General features: G+C 39.0%; 1 protein-coding gene across 5 annotated transcripts; it reads right to left on the reverse strand.

The window, feature by feature from the left end:
* LOC127431237 (pyroglutamylated RF-amide peptide receptor-like) lies at positions 1-24324 on the reverse strand. Of its 5 annotated transcripts, none has more exons than XM_051681575.1 (8): positions 24190-24297; positions 20968-21180; positions 19844-20249; positions 15846-16004; positions 14727-14788; positions 9973-10205; positions 6650-6747; positions 1-2126 (listed from the first exon to the last, which is right to left on the reverse strand). In XM_051681575.1, the coding sequence occupies exons 3-8, from the start codon at positions 20172-20174 to the stop codon at positions 1657-1659; spliced, it is 1353 nt and encodes a 450-aa protein (XP_051537535.1). In that variant the 5' UTR covers positions 20175-20249; positions 20968-21180; positions 24190-24297; the 3' UTR covers positions 1-1656. The 5 variants fall into 5 exon arrangements, with proteins under 5 accessions (XP_051537535.1, XP_051537537.1, XP_051537536.1 ...); XM_051681577.1 differs by having other exon boundaries at positions 19844-20260; XM_051681576.1 differs by having other exon boundaries at positions 19844-20260; positions 20753-21180.
* Positions 24325-24796: the final 472 nt, after the last annotated feature.

Genomic DNA, 24796 nt, shown 5'->3' on the forward strand with positions numbered 1-24796 from the left:
ATATATTAGTTTAAATGAATCTTCTCCCCCAGGTTATTGTTATAAACATGAGCCTCATCTGAAGGGTTGAGGAGGAGGTGTTTCTACGATTTACAGTGACATTTTTGGTGTTACTCTGAGGACAGGATATAAATTGAAGTCCTTTGAACTAATAATGCTTAATGTAATGCCGTCTTTTGCCCTTGCTACAGTATATAGATCACCTGGGCCTTATTCTGATTTCCTTGGTGAATTTGCACATTTTTTATCAGATCTAGTAGTTACTGTAGATAGAGCTTTAATTGTTGGTGACTTCAACATTCACATAGATAATGAAAATGACACATTGGGATTAGCATTTATCGATATTCTCAACTCGCTTGGAGTCAGACAAAATGTGACAGGACCAACTCACCATAATCATATGCTAGATTTAATTCTGTCATATGGAGCTGATGTTGATACTATAGAAATTCTACCGCAGAGCGATGACATCTCAGATCATTAACTTGTCTCTTGTATGCTGCGATCAGCTGATGGTACTCAATCTATCATTCAGGTAGAACAATTATTTGGACCACTAAAGATAGCTTCACTAATAATCTTCCAGATCTATCTGATACACTCAGTAAGCCCCAAAGTCTAGAAGAACTTGATGAAATAACAGAAAATATAAATACAGTCTTCTCTAGCACTCTTGATAATGTCGCCCCCCTTCGATTAAAGACAATTAAAGAAAAAAGTTTTTGGGTGAACTATCCCTTAAAAGCAAGTCAAGATTTCAAACATGGCCTTGCTTACCTCAACTTGCTCAGAGCCCAAGTCTAATGATGGTCTTGTCTTATTCACATGAGGTCTTCAAAAGTCTGGAGACTGAAAGTATAGATTTAACAGCCAAAAAGCAAATTATTTAAATTTTTTCTCTGGTGACTCCCCCCCCATCCTTATTGCATAGATATAACCTCAGTTCTAAAAGTAGCACTGCGCATCACATGCTTCAAAGATCTGAAAATTGCTCAGGTTGTTGGAAGTGTGTTTCCTGTTTGAACATCCACATCAATAGCCATGGGGGAAATTTGGGGAGCAGAGCAGGGCAATACGATTCGGATGGGAGGGTCATACTGTGCTTTTCATGTGGGATTTCCAGTGCCTTGATTTTTGTTGTGCCAAGTTTACAACATTTCCGTCAAGTCCTGCAGCAAAATCTTTTCCATACGGGCTTCAACCAGTTTACTTCAATTTTCTCAAGACACCACTCATTGAATTTGCATTTCCCCTTTATGAAACTAGATTAATCTATTACAAACATACATGTGTAACAATCTACAAACTACAATTTAATCACGAGGAACAGTTTTCTTGATACCTTGAAATCTTAAACAGAGCTGCTTGACACATAGTCCTCTGCCATTTTTTATTTTCAGCTTTTTGATTCTCACAGCTCAGTTTCCTTGATCTTATGGCATAGTAAAATGTCCAATGGTTGCACATTTCAGAATCTCAGCAGATGCAGTAAGTCAGTTGGGTGTTGTTCGGCTACTGTATCATTAACACTTGAGTATTCGGACATACTGCGTTTTGCATACTGTGCAGAATGTAAGTATGCATAGCCAGACACAGGGATTGTTTAACTTTCGATGGTGGGCAGGTATCACTGCCAACTCATTCTGTTAACATTCACTCATCCAGCATCCCTGTTAGAGATTGGTCAGATCCAGAATGTGGTGGGTCAATAACACTTAGTATCATAGTACTGGAGGTCTTTTTGGGCCTGATGGCGCTAAGCAGGTTCATGGGGGGGAACAAGTTGGATGTAGGCCTCTCAGGTTCGGGCTCCCATGCCAGTTTACTCCATGATCTGATTCCTCCTTGTCTACTCGTCCTCTGCAGGCCACGTCTGGGTTCGACTGACTCCACTGCTGAGACGCCCACTCGCTTGTGGCTTCTCAAAGAACAACAGTAACCTGGACTACAGCAACAATGACTACCCGAGCGCCATCTTCGGGTGAGCAGAGCTAGCAAGTCCCTCTTGAAAGTGGTGTTGAGGGCAGCATAAACCAGTGGGTTGCACACCGAGTTACTGAATCCAAGGATTTGAACCACACTGACCAGGAGAAACTCAGAGTCTAGATTGAGGTCTAGCTGGCCTGTGTGAGAACAGACATGCAAGGTACAGTAGAATCAAAAGTTTAAGTCAATCAATTTTACTGCAAATCAAGAAAAATATTTTTCATTTGTTTAATGTTTAATCTATATATTACAGCTGCAGACTTTATTTCAGGTCCATTATAGTTTGTACTGCTCAATCCATCAATAACAGCCTTTTTACAAGTCCTGCATTATATCGTGACAAGTAAAAAAAAAAAGTGAGCGCATTTACATGCACGTTCTTACACTGATTATGATTAATATGCCAACATTGTGAAAGCTAAAACCGTTTGGCACATGTTGAATTTTGTCCCATTACCCCAATTTCGCATTGCATGTAAACAACTTTACCGCCATTTGTACCGGCTTTTCCAATGAGTATCCAATGTATCCAGTGTTGTGCGAAAGACTATTTAAGTTTTTACATCAAAAGCAGAGAATTATTCGATGATTTCGAATCTCATATTAACGTGGGTTTCATGCGTGGTTGGTTTTTTTTAGAGGTGCACTCAGTAATTTGTTATGTATGTCCTCTTGGATTTAAACTGACACCTAGGCAGTGTTGGGTGTAAAGCATTACTAAGTAATTAATTACTGTAATTAAATTACTTTTTCATTGAAAAAGTAAAGGGATTACTCTTAATTTTTCAGTAATTTAATTACAGTTACTTCTGATGTAATTGTGTTAAATACTGTATAGACTTTAGAACAATTCTATATAAAACAATAGTGAATTTAAAATCGAAATGTAATGTCTAATGTTAAAATATATGTTTTCTAATTTAATGCAGCCCCCTTAAATTCTTTGACCAGTTCATGAATAATTATTTGATTTTCTGTGGTTTACTTGAAAGAATTAAAAGAACAATTTCATGTTTATCCTTATATTTTTCATTTGGTCGAGGTTGATAAGGGTTTTAGAAAGTAATTAGTAATAAGTAATGCAATTACATTTCAGACACAGTAATTAGTACAGTACTCTAAATACACTGTAGAAGATATAATTAGTAGTTAGTAATTAATTACTTTTTTAGAGTAACTTACCCAACACTGCACCTAGGGCTGTGGATGCAGCATTTTTCAAACACAATAGTTTTCAGTTACTGATGCCATTGTAGAGATTCATTATTAACAGTCAGCCATGTGTAATTTAATTCAAGAGTTTAAGTGTCCAATAACAGGGTGGTTACTGAGATTTAGTCATTAGTATTCAGCTGGTCATGTGATTCCAACATGGCAGCACCCATAAGTGGACCCTCTCCAGGTAGAATAAAACAGCTTTTCAGTCATTCATTCTAAATTCATTTATTTAGGAGTAAAAGTTTTTTAATCAGGAAAAAGTTACTGAGTGCACCTGATTTATAAATGTGGACATATATTGTCATATACTGTATTAATGTTTCATGGTTCGGATGTCAGAAATCCAAAGATTTCAGAACAAACCATTTTTGCAGCGTAGTTTCAATAAATGGTCTTTGTGGACAGAGGAGGAAGTTTTGAGTTCTGAAAGTTAAAGTGTGTTTTCATAGTTCATCTAGCTCTTTTATCTCAAAAGATATATGAAAATTACATTACTCATAATATGATCCCTGCAAGGAAGGGCAAATTGACAAAGACCATGATATCAATCTAAAATTCATTCGAGTGAAAGTTTATGCGTTTTAACGATTATGTTTGCTTAAAAATTTACTCAATGCCCTTTTAATGAAAAAGGGGTAAAATAATAAATAAACCTAAATGGGTCACTATCAAATAAGAAATATACAATTTAAAGAGACTTGCAGTAAACGATCTGTCTCTGCTGATCATTGGGATACACAACGTTACACATGTTCCTCATCGCTTTTCTCCATTGTATACCCTAAAACCGTAATTTCCATACTGAAGGGGCTCCATACAATGCGTCTACTTATGAATGTAATTTTACTTGAAATTGAATAATTACGTAGTTATGCTGTCTTCTGAAGTGCTTTTGTTGCATTTAAGAAGCATATGTATTACCCATGTTCTCTATTATTTGAGACAAAAGAGTAATACATGCCATGTTTTGTAGATAATCATGAAGTAGACACAACACTAGGCAGAAGGGTAAGTTGGCCAAGGATGTTCAGGTGTATGAAAAGGCTTAAACCAAATATTGTGCTGTGGTAAACTACACAAATAGTGAAGTAATAGTGGCGTGTATAATAAAGAGAGGCCCCAGAAGGGATGAAAGCTGCAGAACTCCAGGAATAATAATGCTTTTGCTCACTTCCAACATTGAAGGGTGAGTGCAGATTGACAATGTAACTACAAATAGGAACGCACAATCTTGCTCTCAGCCGGCATTAAATAGCTCTCTTCCTTCAATTTGGAGAGGTGATTTCAGAAAGGTTGAATCAGATGTATGGAAATGCTTAATGATTTACCACAAAATCCATTACAGTTCCAGGGGCCGGTTGCACAACCCGTACACAAGTTACAATTTAGCTTAGTTTTGATATAAATGGGCACTAAGCTACGATTTATGCACTACTAAACATTTGAGCGTTGCACCATAAAACTTGAAATGCAGTGAAATGTAACTGTGGCAACGGGGGCGTGGGCGAGTGTCCGTCCAGAGAGAGAGAAAGCGGTAAGGGCGCTTGCACCTGAGCTAGATTATGTGTAACACCTGTCTCTAGTTCCAGTGAGCATGGGGAGAGCGGCATATAAGCAGCCACACCACCAGCAGAGAGTGAGAGAGTCTGGCACAAGGAAGGCCACGGTGCTCCTGATGCTTATGTTTGTGAAGCTGATGTGTTTAAGTTACTAGTGCCTGTGAAGCTAATGAATTTAAGTCTACGTGCCTGTGAATCTGACGAGTTTGTGAAGTTGTAAAGCATTGAAGTGGCCGATTAAAAGTCCTACCTGAGCCTGGAAAAACCTGCTTCCCTGTGTTCTCCTTCCCTTCTGTTTGTGAGCTGTTACAGTAACGCTACATGTAAACAAAAAATGTACAGAAGCCTTCGAAGAGGAGCATCAGTTGGAATAAAAATGCAAACTGATTAAATGACATCAATGATCTCATGTTTTGCATGACAGACTTCAATCCTTTAGACATACTGTATATGATGATGTTAATATTTACACTAGTTTAAATTTACGTGAGAGAACATCATGTAAAAAGACTTCATAGCTGCTCTTCAGCATGACACTGATCTTAATGGAGCACTTTTCTGTGCACGTCACCCGGTTTCATTGACATGCAGTTCAAAATATACAGCACACACAAAATATACAGTATATGATATCAAATGAAGAATTTTTTTCAGTCAGTTGTTAATATTTATTTAATGCCCCTCAACCCTACCCAGGAGAATAAATTGAACATACCTCTGTGAAAAAGGTTTCAACCAATTCTGAATGATTTACTGTGTGCAATTTGCTGCACTTACTGTACAAGCAAGTTGCGTAATTACATAACAGTAATGTCATTAATCATAACCCTGATAGTGATCTGATATTCAGCACTTCTGAACAGTAGTTTTTATTTACATATTACTTAATGCATATTATTTACATGCAATTATTTACGTGCATTAATTAAGCAGCCATTTTATGAATTTATTCATTTACTCATTTTAAAAATTCAGTTCTAAAATTGTCTTTATAAAATTTAGCTAAACCTTTAAATTGTTAATTATTATTATTTATTTTTTTAAGTTAGTGATATTTCACTGTTTAATGCTTATCAGTGTAAAAATGCAGTAGGGTCTAAAAGTCTGAAGCTACATTTAGAATATGAGATTTGTATTATTTTATTTTATTATTATTATTATTATTATTTCATTTTAACCTAGAAATTTCAACCTAAATAAATAAGACTTGTGAGTATTAATTATTTCTTTTAAGAAGTCACTCAAAAAGAGTTCCTGGAATAAATTATGCTCATAAACCTTGTTAATTCATTGTAATGTGTGTGTGTGTGTGTGTGTGTGTGTGTGTGTGTGTGTGTGTGTGTGTGTGTGTGTGTGTGTGTGTGTGTGTGTTTTATTTTTTTTTTTACTGTCAGACACTCTTAAATGTAAAGATGACTCAAACCTCTATATAGAACAATAACAGATGTATTCTAGTTTTATTTGTTTAAAAGTGATCAGTGAATGGCTAGAAAGGAGAGAGTGGAAATAAAGGCTTACAATTAATTTGAGAAATGTAACAGAGGAAATAAAATGGGGGGAAAATGTGAGTGGGATTTGTGTCACATAGTGGTTCTGCATAGTACTGCCACCTACAAGGGTCACCTGAGGAGAGATTGGATAGACACAACAAATGACTCTATGACAAGGGTTCACAAGAATGATGTGTTGACCTCTAATAAAGGTTGAGTAGGAAGACAGAAGGACAGAATCTATAGTAACCATGTGTTCCTGTACTCCCAAAGAAAGGATAATAGCTGGCTGATAGAAATTAGGTCCTGGAAGACAGACAAGTGTTTAAAATGCTGTTTTGTGGACAATAGCTGTGAATAAAGGAAAGAACTGCACAAGATGTTTTGTGTTACCATAGTCGAGCAGGAAGGAGACCAGATGGAATGGTGCCCAGCAGGCAGCAAAGAGCAGCACCACGGTGGCCATCATTCTTACGGCACGTTTTTTTCTCCTGAGAATGAGAGCAACTGTTACGGGCATGCCAAAAACAGCAGAGCAAGTACAGTTGCACAACACAGGCGGTGTCAGTCAAACAATATTTCATTTATAGCAGCCTACAGTACCAAGAACATCTCATCTGAAAACAACCATCAAGACATAATGTAGTGCTGCAAATGAAAATGGCTGCTAAATGGACCTCTCAAAAGCAGCGCATGACTCCCTGAATCAAATGGACGAACAAAAGTGTGATCTCTTGTTTACTTGCGAAGCCATGTTCTCAAGATCTGATCACGTAGGTATTCATGTGACACTCTTCAGTCTTTTTTTTTTTTTTTTGTGAATGAATGTTTTATGTTATCTTCTATGGTGAATTGATTTGGCAAGCACTGATAGTTTTCCTGGACATCTTGTACTATACTCTCTTGAGAGGATGTTTTATTTATTTATTTATTTATTTATTTATTTAAATTGGAATGTTGCAGTGGTACATTGTACAAAATACTGGGTGAAATTTCTACATGTAGTCAGGACATAGGCACATGTAGTCTTGAAAAAATGCAGTTTGCAATGACCCATTCATACAAACCATGTACGAAATGAGTCCACAGATCATAGCATCTGGTTATACACTGAACAAAAATATAAACACAACATGTAAAGTGTTGGTCCCATGTTTCATGAGCTGAAATAAAAGATCCCAGAAATGTTCAATACGCATTGATTAGATTAGATTAGATTAGATTAGGGCCTAATGAATTCATTTCAATTGACTGATTTCCTTAAATGAACTGTAACTCAGTAAAATCTTTGAAATTGTTGCGTTTATATTTTTGTTCAGTATAAATCAATTTCAAAAACTAGTCTCATCCAATTATTACAGGGAATGTTTTTTTGGTGAGGTGCAAAGTGACCAACCACATTTAGTTTGTCATTAAAGGGATAGTTCACCCAAAAATTGTATCCCAGGAGTGTATGACTTTCTTCACCAAAACACATTTGAAGAAAAATAGAAAAATATCTCAGAAGGTTCTTAAAATTCAAGTGGATGATGATCAGACATTTGAAGCTCCAAAAATCACAGACAATCAGCATAAACGTCATCGATACGACTCCAGCGGTTAAATTAATGTCTTCTAAAGCGACATGATCACGATTGTTGCGAAAAAGCTAAATATTTAAGTACTTTATAACTATAAACCATCTCTTCCAGTCAGCTTCACGAGAGCGCTGAGTTCACATGGACCTCGCATGATGTATTCATGTTGCCATGTTACGGATGTAATCTCACGTTCTTCTCTCATGTTCTATCATTGCGACTAAACAAACAGATACAAATACAGATCTAAAACAAAAGAAACTAAGCTTCTGTACAATGTTCCTTCTACTCAGTTGTAAGCTGCTGCTCTTCCGGGTGTGTTGCATGTGTATCAGTTCTCACGTGTCTCATGTGCCAACGCAATTACATCACATACACATACCGCTGCTGACTGGAAGCAATGATTTAGGGTTAAAAATTACTTAAATATTGATTGTGTCATTTTACAAGTAAAATGATGAGAGAATGTTCATTTTTGGGTGAACTAACACTTTAAAGCAGTGTTTCCCATCCTTTTTTTCTGCCACGGCACACTTTTTACAACAAAAAAATTATACGGCACACCACTATCCCACATAGGCTAACCATCGTCAATATTTTTCCTTTTCAAAACTTGTCCATGTTTTCTGTCTGTCTTAGTAGCATGTTTACTTGTAATGTTTGAAATTCGGCTATAAAAAAAAAACAAACAAAAAAAACAAGTCACATGGTAGGCTACGTTTTGTGAGGTCACAGGTGGCAAGAGTGCAAAATGGGTAATGAAAAAACAACAAATTTGCTTCTTTTATAATTTGTAGATTTGTTCTTGCAATGCCACAACAAATTACAGGGATGCAAACTCATGAGGGGCGAAAAGGTAAGACTGATAAAGCACTGGTCCACGAACATTTTTTCTGGGGATATTTTTTTTTAAAGAATAAGCTAAATGCATCAATTCCAGCTATTTTAGTGATTCAAGTTTATTCAAGTTTACAATTGTGCAGAATTAGCTGCAAAATAAAGAGTATTTTGGTGAGGCTTGCTTCTGTTTCACAAATTTGTTCAATTAACTGATTAGTTCAGTAAAATCCCACTGTTTCAAAAGTTGAGCCACAAAATATATAGTGTGATAAAATCGCTTACTAACCTTTTCTGTGTAAAGAAATACCCAATTTTACAACTTTGTTGCCATGACAATGTCATAAACCATGTAATCCCGCAAAAAACAATGATTTAAACAAAATTATAAAAATATTAGCTTCACATTTCTGCCTTTGAAACCTTCCATAAATTGGCCTCATTCACTTCCATTGCAAGTGCCTCACTGTAACCCAAATTTATATTTTTCTTTTTTTAAGAAGAGGAGGGACAAGTCGAAATGAATTGTTGTACAAATCAACATTATGCCACAAATGCTGTTGATTGATCTTAACTTGTATTGAACCAGGAATATTCCTTTAAGTGCCATTTAGTGGCGGATAAAGCTGAAACTGATGATACCACACTAATAGACCAACAGATTTTAAATATCTTTCAATGGTTTATTGGCAATATAGCAAATTTTGGAAAATCCACTTTGTAAATACAGCTTTAAAAAGTCTGAAATGTACACACACCATTTGGGGTTCCTCAGCAGTCACACCCCAGAACCCTCTGGAGATCCTCCTGTCACTTTTTAAAAAAGTCTTAAATATCCCTTACGAACTCAAATAATTTTAAAAAAAATTAAAAAGCCTCAAGGCCTTTCCCTTATGATTGGACCACTAAAGCAAGTGTTGACAGTTCTTGCAGGAACTAAGAGTAAATTTAGCAGAGAACTGAAAGTGTGTCTGGAGGATCTCCACTTGTTCCACCGGTGTGGCAACTGGTGAACCCAAAATGGTGCCTTGAGTATCTTTGAATTTTTTCAGTGAGGGCTGGGCATTATGACAGTAATTCGTACTGTGCAACAGTAGAAATATGTAAACCGGTGTAGATTCTGATATACCATTTATAAGGCAATGAATCTGTGGTGCGATTTTAATCTCACACTAAGAAGACCTATTTTGGAGAGTGTGTCTATTGAAAAGTGCCACCATTTTTTGTTCAGTATGAATCAGACAATTGGTGAACTGACTGTGGGTGGCCTAAAAGTGAAACTGAGACTAGCAGGCACCTTACCTGGTAATCTTGTTAATTTCAGATCCTGGGAGTGTTTTGAACATGACATCATGCACTTTGTGTTTCCCCCAAAGCTCTCTCGTTATCTTCCAGTACAGGATGGCCATGGTCACCAAGGGGGCCATGAAAACCAGAACCGACAGACAGGTAGTGTAGGCTCTCCTCTGCTGATGGCTTGGCCATACTTCTAAGCAACAGGTGTGGTAGACATCAAACAGGAAGTCATATTTGACCTAGATAGTTAAATGGTAAGGGAAAGAGGACGTTTATTCCATTACACAATCTTCATGCTCAAAGATAACTTATTTTCCCTATCGGTCACTCACTCGACGTTGTGTCGATGTAGTGACACTAGGGGTCGCTTTTGGGAGCCCGAAACACCTCTGATCTTTGAAAAAAGGCCAATGGGAATTGGCGAGTGGTATTTGCATACCATTCCCCCGAACATACGGGTATAAAAGGAGCTGGTATGCAACCACTCATTCAGATTTTCTCTTCGGAGCCGAACGGTCGATGCTCACTGAGCTGAATTCCCACGGCTTTCATTCACCTCTGCTGGATCTGACGGCGCATTTCAGCGGCTTCTCCTCCTCTGCACTGGTGCACTGCAGAGAACGCCCCTGGGCGCTTCGGCAGAAATAAAAGAGTATATTCTAAAAAGAGTATATTTCTCTAAAAGAGCAGCACACACGGAACGTCTTTTTAAAGATGCCCTTCCTTTTTTGTGTTATTCCTGGTTGTGGTCATTATCTCTCGCCTTCTGATGGTCACGATCGCTGTCTTTCGTGTCTGGGCGCTACCCACGCGGAGACATCGTTCGTGGATGGGTCATGTCCTCATTGCGAGAACATGACCATGGCAACGTTGCGGTTGCGGCTTGCCTTCGTAAGAAAGCAAGCCACCCCAGCGGCTCCCCGCCTCGGTCCTTCTACCTACGGGTATGAGGCCAGCGCGGCTAGCACTGGGGGCAATTTGGGGACCTCAATGGGACCACCTCCGCCGGGTATCCCCCCATGGACCTCCCATTCCCCAGCATGCTCGTTTGCCCCAATCGGGCTTCCGGATGAGTCTGCCGGCTCGCGGCTCGATGATTGGTTCCTGGGCTCGCGGTGCCGCTCACAGCCACGGCCTGCCCCAGCTCCTTTCTTCCTGGAAGTGCACGAGGAGCTGACAAGGTCGTATTTCGGACCTTTTACTGCCCGTTCCCGATCTTTCAGCTCCCCCGCCCTCACTACCCTCAATGGTGGGGCGGCCAAGGGGTATTCGGTGATCCCCCTGGTGGATAAGGCGCGGTGCACCTATGCCCGCAGAGCGCCGCCACCTGGTGCGGGCACCCGAAGCTCCCGTCCAGGGCCTGTAGGTTTACGTCGTCCCTGACGGCCAAGGCCTATGGTGCCGCTGGACAAGCCACCTCTGCCCTGCATGCCATGGCTCTCCTGCAAGTCCACCAAGCCAGGGCGCTAAAGGAACTGCAAGAGGGTAGTTCCGCCCCAGGACTGATGCAGGAACTGTGCTTGGCGACCGACCTCGCCCTCCGGGCGACAAAGGTCATGGCGCGGTCTCTCAGGCGGGCGATATCCACTTTAGTGGTCCAGGAGCGCCACCTTTGGCTCAACCTGGTCAAGATGAGAGAGGCCGACAAGGCACGGTTCCTTGACGCCCCCATTTCCCAGGTTGGCCTGTTCGGCAACACCGTCGAGGACTTTGCCCAGCAGTTCTCGGTGGTGAAGCAGCAGACAGAAGCTATCCAACACATCCTGCCCCAGCGCGGCTCAAGATCCCACACCCCGTCTGCTCGTCGCCAAGGGCGTCCTCCTGCACAGGCTCCGCCACAGCCCGCCCACATGGCCTGGCCCCGGCGTGGAGCCCACCGCAGGAAGCAGACGCCACCCATCTCACGGCCGGCCGGCAAGAACCCGAGAAAGGCTTCGAAGACGGGCGACCCAGGGGCGAGGAAACCCGCTGCTCTGGAGCTGGTAAGCAGACCACTCCATCCCCCGGTGGAGGGCCGGGAGGAGAATCTTTTGTTACCTTTTCATTTAATTTCGCCGCATGCCCAAGTGGCTGCGGTACCCAAAAGTTCAGCAAAAGAGTGGTTTCATTGTTCCCTGGGTCACATACCCAGTGCGTACGGCTGTCATCACAACCACCGTCCACCATTCCATTTCGGCAGGTTTGGCGCTCCAGCAGCGGCCTCCCCACCCTGCATGCCCAGCTGTGGCACAAATCTGCCCCCGATGTGACGGTCTCCACGGGTCACGAGGATGGACCTCTTCCTCCCCCGTCCCAGGCTGTTCCGGGGGTGGTCACAAGGACCCAGGTAAGTGCTTTGATGTCCCTGAACTCAGCACGGCCACGGCATGACGTGGCACCTCAGGCTCCGCCCCGCCGCAAGGCCCCACCCACCGGTACGTCTGACGAGATTGTCCCCTTGGTCCCCCTCGCCCGGAGCTTGGACGCGTGGCTTGCGCTTTCCAACCTGTCACGATGGCTGATCCGGACTCGGCTAGGCGATTCAGTTCGCCAGGCATCCGCCCAGGTTCAGCGGCATCCACTTCACCTCGGTGAAGGGCGAGAACGCCACTACCTTGTGCGCGGAAATCGCTACCCTCCTACAGAAGGGTTCGATAGAGCCTGTCCCTCCGGCCGAGATGAAGAAGGGGTTTTACAGCCCCTACTTCATTGTACCGAAGAAAGGCGGTGGGTTGCGGCCAATCTTGGACCTGCGAGTACTGAACTGGGCTTTACACAGACTCTTGTTCAAGATGCTGACGCAAAAACGCATTCTAGCAAGCGTCCAGCATCAAGATTGGTTCGCGGCGGTAGACCTGAAGGACACGTACTTCCACGTCTCGATTCTACCTCAACATAGACCCTTCCTGCGGTTTGCATTCGAGGGTCGGGCGTATCAGTACAAGGTTGTCCCCGAAGGGCCGTTCAATGCTCATAACAGCATTGGGGGAGGTTACGTGTCAGCCTGGTGCGCTGGCTACGAGGCACACAGTGGTCTGCCCGTCTCGCCTGGTTACTTTCGTTACCTCCGTTCCCTGATGGAGGGAACGAGACGTTGTGTCCCTCCTGCCACAACGCTGGACTACCCGCTGAAATGGCCGGGACCTTGTCTTGGCTCCTCAGCACAAAACCTGAATGAGTGGTTGCATACCAGCTCATTTTATACCCGTATGTTTGGGGGAGTGGTATGCAAATACCACTCGCCAATTCCCATTGGCCTTTTTTCAAAGATCAGAGGTGTTTCGGGCTCCCAAGAGTGACCCCTAGTGTCACTACATCGACACAACGTCTCATTCCCTCCATCAGGGAACGGAGGTTACGAAAGTAACCAGGACGTTTTGGCTTTTCAGCTAGGATTAATACTGTGAAAAAATATGTTCTAAAGAGCAGTGGTTCTTAACTGGTTTTGCTTTAGGACCTAAATTTTACATTGGAAGGCAAGTGGCGACCAAACACAGTGTTTATTGTAGACAGGGTCGTATTGTCATAGTTCGATGAGGGGATGTCACGCAACCTGCCCATGTTGGCATCTACTTAATTTTCTTGAGCTAAGTGACAAATAAAATTGTACAAAAAAATAAAATAGAGTTTGATTAGATGCTTGTGACCTTTGACGTAAATAACAAAAGAAACGGAGAGCGTTTTCTCCTCCCTTTGGAATAATATTATTATTTAAAAATATAGAATTAATAAGCCTTTTATTTTGCTCATCCTATATGCATAATTATATGTTTAGTTGCATTTTATTATTTGAATAAAAGCACTGTTTTCCCTCCTGTCTGTGACTCTATCAGAACAGACCTGCGACCCACCAGTTGAGAGCTACTGCTATAGAGGAGGTGCAGGCTAGAGGCACTTCCTAAATAATATGATGAATGAATCAAATCTTTTCAAAAATCCAGGCTGATGAATTTGTATAAGTGCATAATATTGTTGATAAATTTTATGATTCATAATTTTCCATGGATGAATTGTAAGTGTCTGATTTATTGGCATTTCTAATGGGTAAAGAAAACCTTTTTTATCCTTCATATGAAGTTTATCTGCTTCTTGAAACAGAATGACATCAATGATACTTTTATTTGGAAACTGATTGATGCGTACATGACACTTTGAAGAAAAAAGGTTTGATTAAGCTGCACACACAAGGACAATAATCCAAATGAAACAAACAAATACTTTCTGGTCACAACTTAATAATGAAAGGCAATCAAGCTTCTGTTATTACATTGAAAACATCATGGACATTGTATTTGAAGCTCTGAATGGCTCCTTTTAGCAGCCCCAGCATCTCATTTTTATTTGTAATAGACTTAATGTGTCTATTATTGCTGGCGGTAACTACAGTGCATGAGCATTACTGAGTCAAAGAGTTAAGATTTGTTCTGCTCATTTTTAAACCATCAGCATTTCTTATTTCATGTCTTCTTTCTGTTTAATAATTAAAAACCATTTCAAAAAGTCAATGAAAACTAGGGCATCTGTTTCCATTCTTATTTAGACTCTACAGCTGATACTACTATTGACATTGTTATAGTCTGAATATTAATGTTTATGACCCAGTTCACTGTCTCCTTATCTTTGATTGTTAATGAATCGAGTTTTGTGTGTTAAAATATATCCAACAGGAGCAAGCGTAAGTAATCTGTAAATTATGTACAAATAGTGGTCAGTATAATGGTGATGATAGGGATTGTTACTGCCAATGGCAGAGAGAACGTGATTTAAGGCTGCACATTTACCTCCACTTTCTGCACAAACCACATGGGAGCTGCAATTGCCAGGGCAACCAGCCACACAGCCACTGTAAAGCCAGGAAAGTTGTAACTCAGACACAATACTTGTTCTTTCAAAGAGTTCCAATCACTATTGTCTAGGCAGAACAAGGCTTCTTAAGTAATAGCAACATTTGTCATTCTTTACATAGCCTTGGACTTATATATATATGGTCACTATTGTAATTCTACAGTAATTCTTCTGTACTGTAAATCCATTTACAGTAGTGAACCTGCCCACAAAAAAACTGACCAATGGCAAGGGAGATTTCTTTTCAAATATTTTTTTTTTCATACTGTTTGGTGAAAGTGGCAGAAAAAGGCAACTGAGAATGACATTTTACAACGGAGATTCAAAAGGTTAATATATTGTTTATTAGGTTGAATAGGTTAGTATATTGTTTGTATTATTATATTTTATATAATAACATGGTTTAGAGTGTTGTACTACAATTCGATTTTCTTACAGGTAGAAAATGTAATTTAAAAAAAAAATTACAAATGAAATCTTAATTTAATAAAATTTAAATTAAATAAATGATACATTTTAATTTTATATAATGAAAATATTGTAATTATACTGTAAATGGAAATACAGCAATACTGTAAATGAAAATACAGTAAATATGCGGTAAATGAAAATACGGTAAATATACTGTAAAAGAAAATACAGTAAATATACTGTAAATGAAAATACAGTAATATTACTGTAAATGGAAATACAATAATCATACTGTAAATAATTTTACAGTAACTTACTGGCATCTGGCTGCCAGTAATTTACTGTATAATTTACAGCAACCTTTTTACAGTGTTTAGTTGCAGCTTAGTTGTATTCTGGACTACAGTATATTTAGAATGGGCTTCAAAAGTCTGAGACCACTAGTGAAAATGCTTTTATTTTGCATTTTGCAAATTATGTCATGAGCATAACAATTTGAGTGAATAGTGTTTTATGGATTTTAGCAAAAAGTTGATTTCAGCTTTATGAGTGATGATGTTTGACAAAAGTGTAGCTGCTGTTGTTAGTAATATTTGTGGTAAGCTTTCATTTAAAGTCTCTCCCTCTTTATTTCCATCACTCACCGAGCATCTTGAAGGCGTGGCAAAGGAAGTAGCTGTTGCGGACATGCAAAGGATAAAGGATTCCCTGGAAACGCTCGACAGCAATACATGTCATGGTAAGCATGCTGGTTGCTATGGCTGTCACTTGAAGAAAAGGTATTAGCTTGCAAAGAAAATTCCCTACAAAAAAAAACAACAAAAAAACATATTGAGTCAGTGAAATAACTTGGTGATTTTAAATGTATGTCAGTGAATGAATGAGAGTCTAAATGAGACACTGAAATGAGACTAAATGAGAGCTTAATTTTGTTTGGTATGTTTGGTAATGACAGTGACAAGCTCATTCTGTATCCAATAGTATTCCAGTATTCCGCACACACAAAGACCAATAACTTAGGGAATTACTTTTGAACATAAACCCAGTTGTCACTCTCAAAACTTTGCAGTGTGTACATGACCAGTGTGTGCATCAGTGAGTCTGAAAATGACTCAGTAAGAGAACAGATGAATACATTTTGTGAGAGAGTGAATGAGAAAGCCAATAAATGGAATGATTAACTGCTTGACCAATTTCCAGATGGACTGCGTGAATGGGGATGATGTCACATGAGCAAAAATGGTGTTGGTAATATAATGTATAGAACTATATGAAAGATATATGGAGGCGACTTTTAGAGCCATTTTCAACTAATAGAAGAAAATCTGAAAATAAGCAGCAATTGTATAATGGTATAAATGGACAAGACAATCAACAATCAGAGAGGTCTGGAGTGATTAACACATAGGGGTGGAGAAGGACCAGAAGCTTCTTTGCTATCACAATGTTTCCCATTCTTAATAATAATTACTTTGTAATAGATAAATCTTGACATGTGTTGCCATGCATTTTGTCATGAGAAGCAATGTTCTCACAGCAGTCCTGAGGAGTCATTCTAAAGCCCACTAATTCCTGTTTTCCACCTCACTGATCCTATAAATATTTCCACTTTCATTATAGCATCATTCCTCGCATTTCACATTGGACATGACTTTGTTTCAAACGGACTGGTCATTATATGAAAGGGAACTGACTATTGTAACTGAATCTAAAACACAACATGACTTATGCTAATGGCGTGTGCATGGGGTAATTTGTTTCTAATAAATGTTATTGCAAACTATACCTGATTTGTCTAGTAAAGAAATGGTGACCACTGCCAGACATGCAGCTGAGGTTATAGAGTTGTGCTCATAAGTTTGCATACCCCCTGCAGAATTTGCAAGATGTTTTTCTTGGCCAAAAGTATCAGTACTTTCAGCAAATAAAAGTGTCTTGCTTAGTGCTGTTCTTTGTTTACCAAAAGCGAATGCTTTTTATTATATAAATTTTCAGCTGGGAACATGTTCAGTATACCTCTAAAACACTTCACAGAACATCAGACACATTGTTAAACCAATAATTTTATGATCACATTTTACCATTCAAATGTTATTGTGGAAGACAATAACATTTTAACATTTATTTCACATATATTGTTATTTAAACCTGTATTTTAGTAACATGCTGCAATTAATAAGATTCCAAGAATAAATACTAGTCAGGTAAAGTGCTCATTTACAATTCAACCATAGGTTCCACCAGGTACGAGAATTGTTTAAATCTGTTTTGACCTTCCATTTCATCAAAAGCTACTTGATGAGGTGGAAGTTCACAAAGAACTACTCTAATTGGAGTGTACGTGTTGTCCATTTGTAGCCTTACTGCCATTATGCAGCATGCAATTTGTGACTTCCATGTAAACAGACTAGGACTATTTTAATCATCCATTGTAGGGAGGCAGAAGAGGAGGAGGAAGAGAGAGAATGAATCGCTCATTGCACACTCTCACCCTAATCTCCTTTGTTAACTAAATGTTAATTATTTATGTTGGCCTATTAAGTTTTAAACTGCAGGGTCACATTACTTACAAGTGTCTTCTAAGCAAATCTGTTCAATAAGAACATCTTTCTGTTGCCATTACAATGCTGCTTATCAAATAATCCCAATAAAATGTTATACTGTATTCTGTGTCTACCTATGTACATTTAGATCTATCTTTAGACCTTATTTACACCTATCACGTCACATGCACAGACTGCGGAGACTGCCTATTGACTTCATTGTAATTTTTTCAACATTTTTTTTTTATCCTCTGAAACCGTGTACAATGGCTTTCCAATGATAACAATATATTAACATAATTTATTAAATGTCCCTTTGTATCTGTTAAACTGTGAAAGATGCGAGAACAATACGTGTAGTAATTTATGGACTTAAGAGCAGTTCATAGCTTTAGTTAATTTAAGAGCATTTTTACATGTTACTTAACGATGCTAGATATCGATGCTTTTGGGAAACATGCTGTAGTAAGTACAATTTAAGTGCTACTAACATCAACTTAGAGCTTCGAGAAACTCAGCCCAAGCATCAGTCACGCCGAGCGGGACTGCGCGAACCTCTGTCTGCTTCTTTCTCCTGAAAAAATTCAATTCCTACATAACCGCTGCAGTGTCCGGATCCCAATAATAACTTTGTGCTGATGTGTCAAAAGATGACAAAAGATTGCTTTGTTGCTAAATCTTAAACTAAGTATGATTTAACTAAATCATCCACATCCATTTCTTGCATCGATGAAGCTGCTGGCTATCGTTGTGATAATGACGCACTGTGATAATGACGCACTGTTTCTGGTCATTGTGACTTAATCTCAAATTATTCTGACTTTAATCTCATAATGCTATGACTTTATTCACGCAATTTTGACTTTATTCTCAAAATATTATGAATTTAATCTAGTAGTGCTCCGACTTTATTTTCATAATTTTGACTTTATTCTCAAAATATTATGACTTTATTCTCAAAACCTTTTTTCCCCCATGGCACCATTCCACCATCGTACTTTCATGTATTGTCACTGCAGCCAATTTAAATGTGTGAAAGTGAACAAGATTTGAAAACCAGGGCCGTCTTTTTCACCCCCTTACAATACCGCACACCACACTTTTACCATTGTGCCGCATCTAGCTGTTTGTCTAGAATCTCACACTGGTGCGTTTTTTTTTTTTTTTTTAGACCTTGTGCCAAGCTAAAAATTAACTTGAATTTTCATTTTTGAGTGAACTATTCCTTTAAGGGTACAAACTATCTAAACAGTATAAAAACAACAACTAAATTCTCAGTTTTTGTGCTCAGAAGGTGCTACTAAAGACAACAAGACTTTACTTCAGTAACATACAATAGGACCAGCATATTGCATTGTCATAGATAGCCTTTTCAGATATCCAATTTCAGGAAAAAGTGCCTTTCAAAAAGTGTATTCACAAAACATGTGTTTCTTCCTAATCCTTCTTTAATTCTGTGCCCACGTGTAGCAAAATCTTTCCTCGTTTTTTTTTTTGTTTGTTTTTTTGTGCTGTATAGTTTTCGCAATGCTCTGTCATTTTGAACATTGAATAGTAAATTCAAGAATGCATAAAAAACCTGTATTTGAACCTTTTCATAAGCACTGAATTGCAAGATTAATTAAACACTGAAGTAAGGCCCCTGAGTGATTCTGAGCTGACTTTTTAATTGGCTCTTTTAGATTTTAACTTCATCTTTTTTTTTTAACTTCAAGTCTTTTTTTACAACCTCTTTTTCTGCAATATATCCTTAAAGCTTTAATTTATTGTCAAATTTTTCCCATAATAAAACTGAGAATGAACTAAGCATCAGGAAACCTTGGGGTTTGTGAAAAAAAAAAGAAAAAAACTTTAAAAGTGACAGAAAGAATGAGACATATGTATATAAACAGTTATGAATCATCAACAGCATTACAGAAACTGTGACTGCTTGTAGATAATATCCTGTATGTTAAATGTCCTCCATAGTTTTTCTTAAAATGTCAGAGCAGATGAATGTGGCTAATGTTCACTTAACTTGTTTACTTTTTTTGTTAACTCAGTCAAGTGTGAAAAAAATGAAGCCTGTTTATGCATATGCTGTATAAAATAATGCCTACCTGCCAACCAGTTAGTGAAGAAGTGTTGCAGCAGTGTTGCAGGAACACACGCGATGGAAATCAGGAGGTCACTGAGTGCCAGAGAGCAAATGAAGAAAGTGCTGGGAGACTGCAGAGCCTTTCTTCGACATAACAGAACCAGCACCGCCCCGTTGCCCACCACTGCAAGTCCAAAGATGAGCACGTAGACCAGGCCAAACACTGGAAGCAGGGCGCTAGGGAGTCTGGGCACTACCACCAAAGGAGGGATGGAATATTCCTGGATGAACTGCCAGCGAGAGAGGTTGGAAGCCTCCAGCATGAGGTCCAGGAGTTGGGAGGTGAGGTTCATTTTGATGGTTTTCAAAGATCAAGATATTGGCTGCTTGAGGACTGCAATAGTGGTCAATGTCCACTCCAGATACACCTGTTGAAACTCTGGTTAAACATTTTCATATTACTTAAGTATGTCAGAATAATTTCCCATCGAATTCCAACAAAAACAGTAAAGTTTTGATTTAACAGCTAATATCTTAAATGGACGCTCTTTCCAAGTCTTCACTTCATCAATAGCACTCAGAGCTTGCTGGCTTACTCGAAGGTTATATAAAACAATATCATGACTTTGATGGAGATACCCCTCATCCTACCAATTAAATTGATCCCTCAGATCATGTCACAGAGCCCATTAAGTCTACATTTAAGACTAGTACAAATGGCATTATTGATATTTTCCCCTTTAAAATTATGGCTTACAGGCATTTGTCATGGTTCTTCCTTGTTGTTCAGGCTTTGATAAGAAATCATGCCCTCAACTTTTATCTCTTATGGAAACGCTCAGAAAGCATTGATTTTACGAGCCCTCTTCTTTATTGACAGGCTGCTTCTCAGCTTGATAAAAATGTCTTCAATCAAAAATGTGTGTGATACCAGTGTGTGACGAGGAGGGCGTGGCCAGGCCGTGATGGTGCACGGCTGGCACTGAATCAGCTGATCAGCGGGAGAGCGAGATAAAGGGGAGCCAGAGGCAACAGTTCAAGAGAGAGAGACGCATGTGGCCGCGCTGCATGTGTGTCCGTTTATGTTTTATGTTAAGTTCATTTTTATCATTAAACCTTTATGTTGACTTTCCAGCCAGTTCCCACCTCCTCCTTGCCTGTCCTTATACTGTTACACAGTGTAACAATGATGTCTGACTGTTCACGCTCAGCATAGCAGGAGAACGTCCTTCAGGAGATGTACCAGCTTACGCAGCTAGCATGCTGCTTTGTCATCTTCACACTTCAGGACTCTGTAATTGTTTTTCTTTCTCCATAATTGGTTTGAGTGAAGTCTTAGTCTTGCAATCATGTAATATGCTATAATATAGAGAAAAAAAGGGCTCTGTTAAGATGCTATGAATATTTAATATTTTCAATTATAATTTTAGAATGCAATTTTAATGTAATATTATCTTAAAACCTAATACAATACTGAATTTCTCTTAAAGATCTTTCATGTTCTGGGTCTCGTTTCCCAATAATGATTGATCTTAGCGGTTAAGAATGTATTCTAGGAGCGATTGTACGAACGTTCGTTATTTTTTACATGTGTTTCCCAAAACTGCACTTAACATGAACATGCGAGGACTTGCTTTAAGTGCTACTTAAGAAAGTTGCTGTCCGTGTGACAGTGCTGAAATGTGACCATATAGTGCTGCTTGTCATTGCAACTTCATTATTTTTGTGCGTAACTTTAAAAAAGTATGTAATTTAGCTCGCTGGAAATATTAAAAAAAAAATTCTAACTTGTACAACTTAATTCACCACATAATTGCATTTTGTTTGGCAATCGTTTTGTGCAGAATGATATATTTCAATTACACAATCACTGCTTCGTTCATCAGATGTGCATTTTAATATTTTGTTTTCAAAATTTGCTGTCAGTCAATGTGAAAGCTTCCAGAATCAGTGAAAAGAGCGGAGGCCCTGCAACCCGATCTCATGAAAATTCATACATAGTTTATGAGTTGGCTATTTCATATGATCTCGCACGACTTTGTTTGCATAAACTCTAGGACTTCATCACGTGCAAATTCCCGGATGTGTAACATGGAAGCATGAGTTCTGTGCATGAGGTGTTAAGGACATGCTTATTAATATTATGCCCTTACCCAGACCCCTTATCTACCTTAACCAGTCAGTAGAGTGTGTAAACACAACAGGAAGCTGTTGTGAGTGACAGAAGCAAGAAATTGTTGCGTATTAGATGGAAACGATGTCCAGCACATCACTGGCTGTAGTGAAAGTCGTAGGAATGCAAACGAGTGCAGTCGCACAATATCATACGAATTAGCCAAATTTAGAAAAGTAATTTCGCTGTGAGAGTGTGTTGAGCCCTGTGTGTGGTCCTGCTAATGACAAGATTAATGGAATATAACGAGGTTCATCGTGTTATTGAGGAGCGCAAAATAAGGAGATGCGTGGAAGTTGCGCTTTATGAGACATTCACCAATCATTCACCAAAATGGAGATCTAAAAATGTATAACAGTATCAGCAATGCTACACAACATGTGCGGTACTACACAACACGTGGCACAGGTGAGAGCGCCCTTAGGTGTCAGAGAGGAAGAGGAGACGAGAATGAGGAGCCACTGTACGGACGATTTTCATGCAAGGCATCAAGTTATTGACTTTTTTTCTTCTCTCACTGATTGCAATTTTTACAGTTCTCTGAAACAATCATGCCACCACTTTGTTGTTACCAACTAGTCCACAAATAACTTTATTTGTTTACTTATTCATTTATCTGTTCATCCAATATTGACTAACCATTTTCTGCATTTATTATTATTATTATTAGCCTTGTTGATTAAAATAATAATAAAATAAAACGTATGTAGACTATACTGATATTAAACAAGCTTAAAGTGTAATTATAAGTATTTAAATTGTATTAGGTGTAATTTCGAGTTTGTCCTGCAGGTGTCTGCATAAGTCTGTGTGCTTACGATGTTCTTAGCGCTGTACGAGTACTCCAGAGCACTCGTTAATTTACGAGCATTTTCAAGTACTACTTAAGTTACGAACTAAGATGGATCGTAAGATTGCTACAAAGGTAAGGAAATTTGGATTTAGGGGTCGTTTACACGACAACGTTTTCAACTAAAAACGGAAACATTTTTATGCGTTTTGGCTGTTCGTTTACACGACAACGGCATTTTGGGGCCTGAAAATGCAAACTTTTCAAAATGGCTATCACAAAGTGCACGTTTTTTAAAGTGATGCCATTATCGTCTCCGTGTAAACATAAAACGCGAATTTGTGAAAACGATGACGTCATGCGCACGCATATTACGTGTTCAGCCTATAGGCATGCGCGCGAGTACTTCAAAACAACGAGCGAGACATTACAAAATACAATGGCGGACTACAGGACTGTGTTTGTGCTGCTCAAGATTGAGTTTATTGACGCTTCTTCAGCAAAGTGTAGATTTACTGCATTGCTACTGCGACCAGCGATCACCATCTTCATTTTTTGTGTTCACCGAAAATAGGCGCATAGTGTTTCTTTACAAAGTGACATCGCCAACTACTGGCCTGGCATGCATAATACAGCGTTTTTAGTCGTTTTCGCGGATCCGTGTGAACGGGGATCGTTTTAACAACGTTGTCGTCTGTACGCGAAATTTTTCAAAAACGCAAAGGAAAAACTTTTCCGTTTTTAGTACATCGTTGTCGTGAAAACGTACCCTTACATCCCAATAAAAGTGTTTCCATCATTTACTGTGTCTATTTCACGCAAACTTGTCATATAGGCAAATAAATACAGTGATTACTGTTTTAGTAATGGATGCATTGACTTTAAAAGACGCACTGAAATCACGTTCATATATTTTCTTTACATCATAAAACAGTGTAACGCATATAACTATCAGAGTCTGTAGAATATTTTACATGGAACTCGAAAGCTCATCTCGTTTATTGACATCTTCATTTATGTTTGAATTAAACATGAAATGAAATGTTACTAAATTAAATGTTGCATAAGTAATAACGCAGCTTACCTCCCTCCAGCAACGTAGTGGAAAACAGAGAGGTTTGTAGGCTGTACTCAATTTATCAAAGGTTACGAACGGCAGGTAAGGTAAAGCTGATTTGACAGTAATACACTTTGTTAAAAGCCATTTCATCATCAAATCTAAACAGACTAGCCTACTCGAAATAATCGTTCAAATGTACAATAGATACTAAAATAAACTAACAATCCGCCGTTATCCTTCAACAGATCATACAACACTAAATAATGACATATCTCTGCGTTGACCCTTTAAAAAAAGAAAACATAATCGTGCCCATACCAAACATACAAGATACACAGTACTTACTGTGATCTGATCCGGTGACCTGTTCTTTCTTAAAAGTTTCTCCGACGCGCTTGTAAACTTGTTCCTTTGCCCCACTGAACGAGTCTGAGACCCTTTGGCAAATAACAGCTGCTCCCCAAAAGCGAATCAACAGCGCTCGAGTCTTACCTGGAGTTAAGGAAGGACACTCCTATTTTTGTTTCTATGCCAATATTTTGTAATGGCATGCTGAATGACATTTTCAGTCGGCAGACGGTGTCTGACAAAGGCATGGGCTGACCGCGATATTAGATATCTAATTTTATGTAAATTTCACGTCTTAGAGGTCATGCCTTCGGTTCCCAAAACTAATCAGGTGTATTATGCGCCACCAGTGACAGGAGTAGTAAAGCAGAAACGCTTTTTTGGACTGTGACGCTTCACCTGGTAATAAAATCGCGCGCGCGCTGTGTGTGTTATCTTTTTTATGTATTTATGTACTTATTCATTTATTTTATTATGTATTCTGTTCTCATTGAAGGTGTTATTTGGCCACAGTTGTACTCGAAGACAATTTAAGGGGCCATTCACACTGAACTCGAACTTGCGTCATCCACAGTTTTCCTGACCAACCACTGAGCGGCGCCAT

The sequence above is a fragment of the Myxocyprinus asiaticus genome, chromosome 40, assembly GCF_019703515.2.
Source record: "Myxocyprinus asiaticus isolate MX2 ecotype Aquarium Trade chromosome 40, UBuf_Myxa_2, whole genome shotgun sequence".
NCBI classification, from domain to species: domain Eukaryota; kingdom Metazoa; phylum Chordata; class Actinopteri; order Cypriniformes; family Catostomidae; genus Myxocyprinus; species Myxocyprinus asiaticus.

Bases quoted from the DNA above. Each gene is read 5' to 3' on its own strand.
- LOC127431237 (XM_051681578.1), bottom strand. From the start codon at position 20,174: ATGAACCTCACCTCCCAACTCCTGGACCTCATGCTGGAGGCTTCCAAC. The intron at 16,005-19,843 runs GTAGGCATTATT...TTTTTTTTGTAG, and splicing joins CTTCACTAACTGGTTGGCAG to GGAATTTTCTTTGCAAGCTA. The intron at 10,206-14,726 runs GTAAATGTGCAG...TTAACTATCTAG, and splicing joins GGTTTGTGCAGAAAGTGGAG to GTCAAATATGACTTCCTGTT.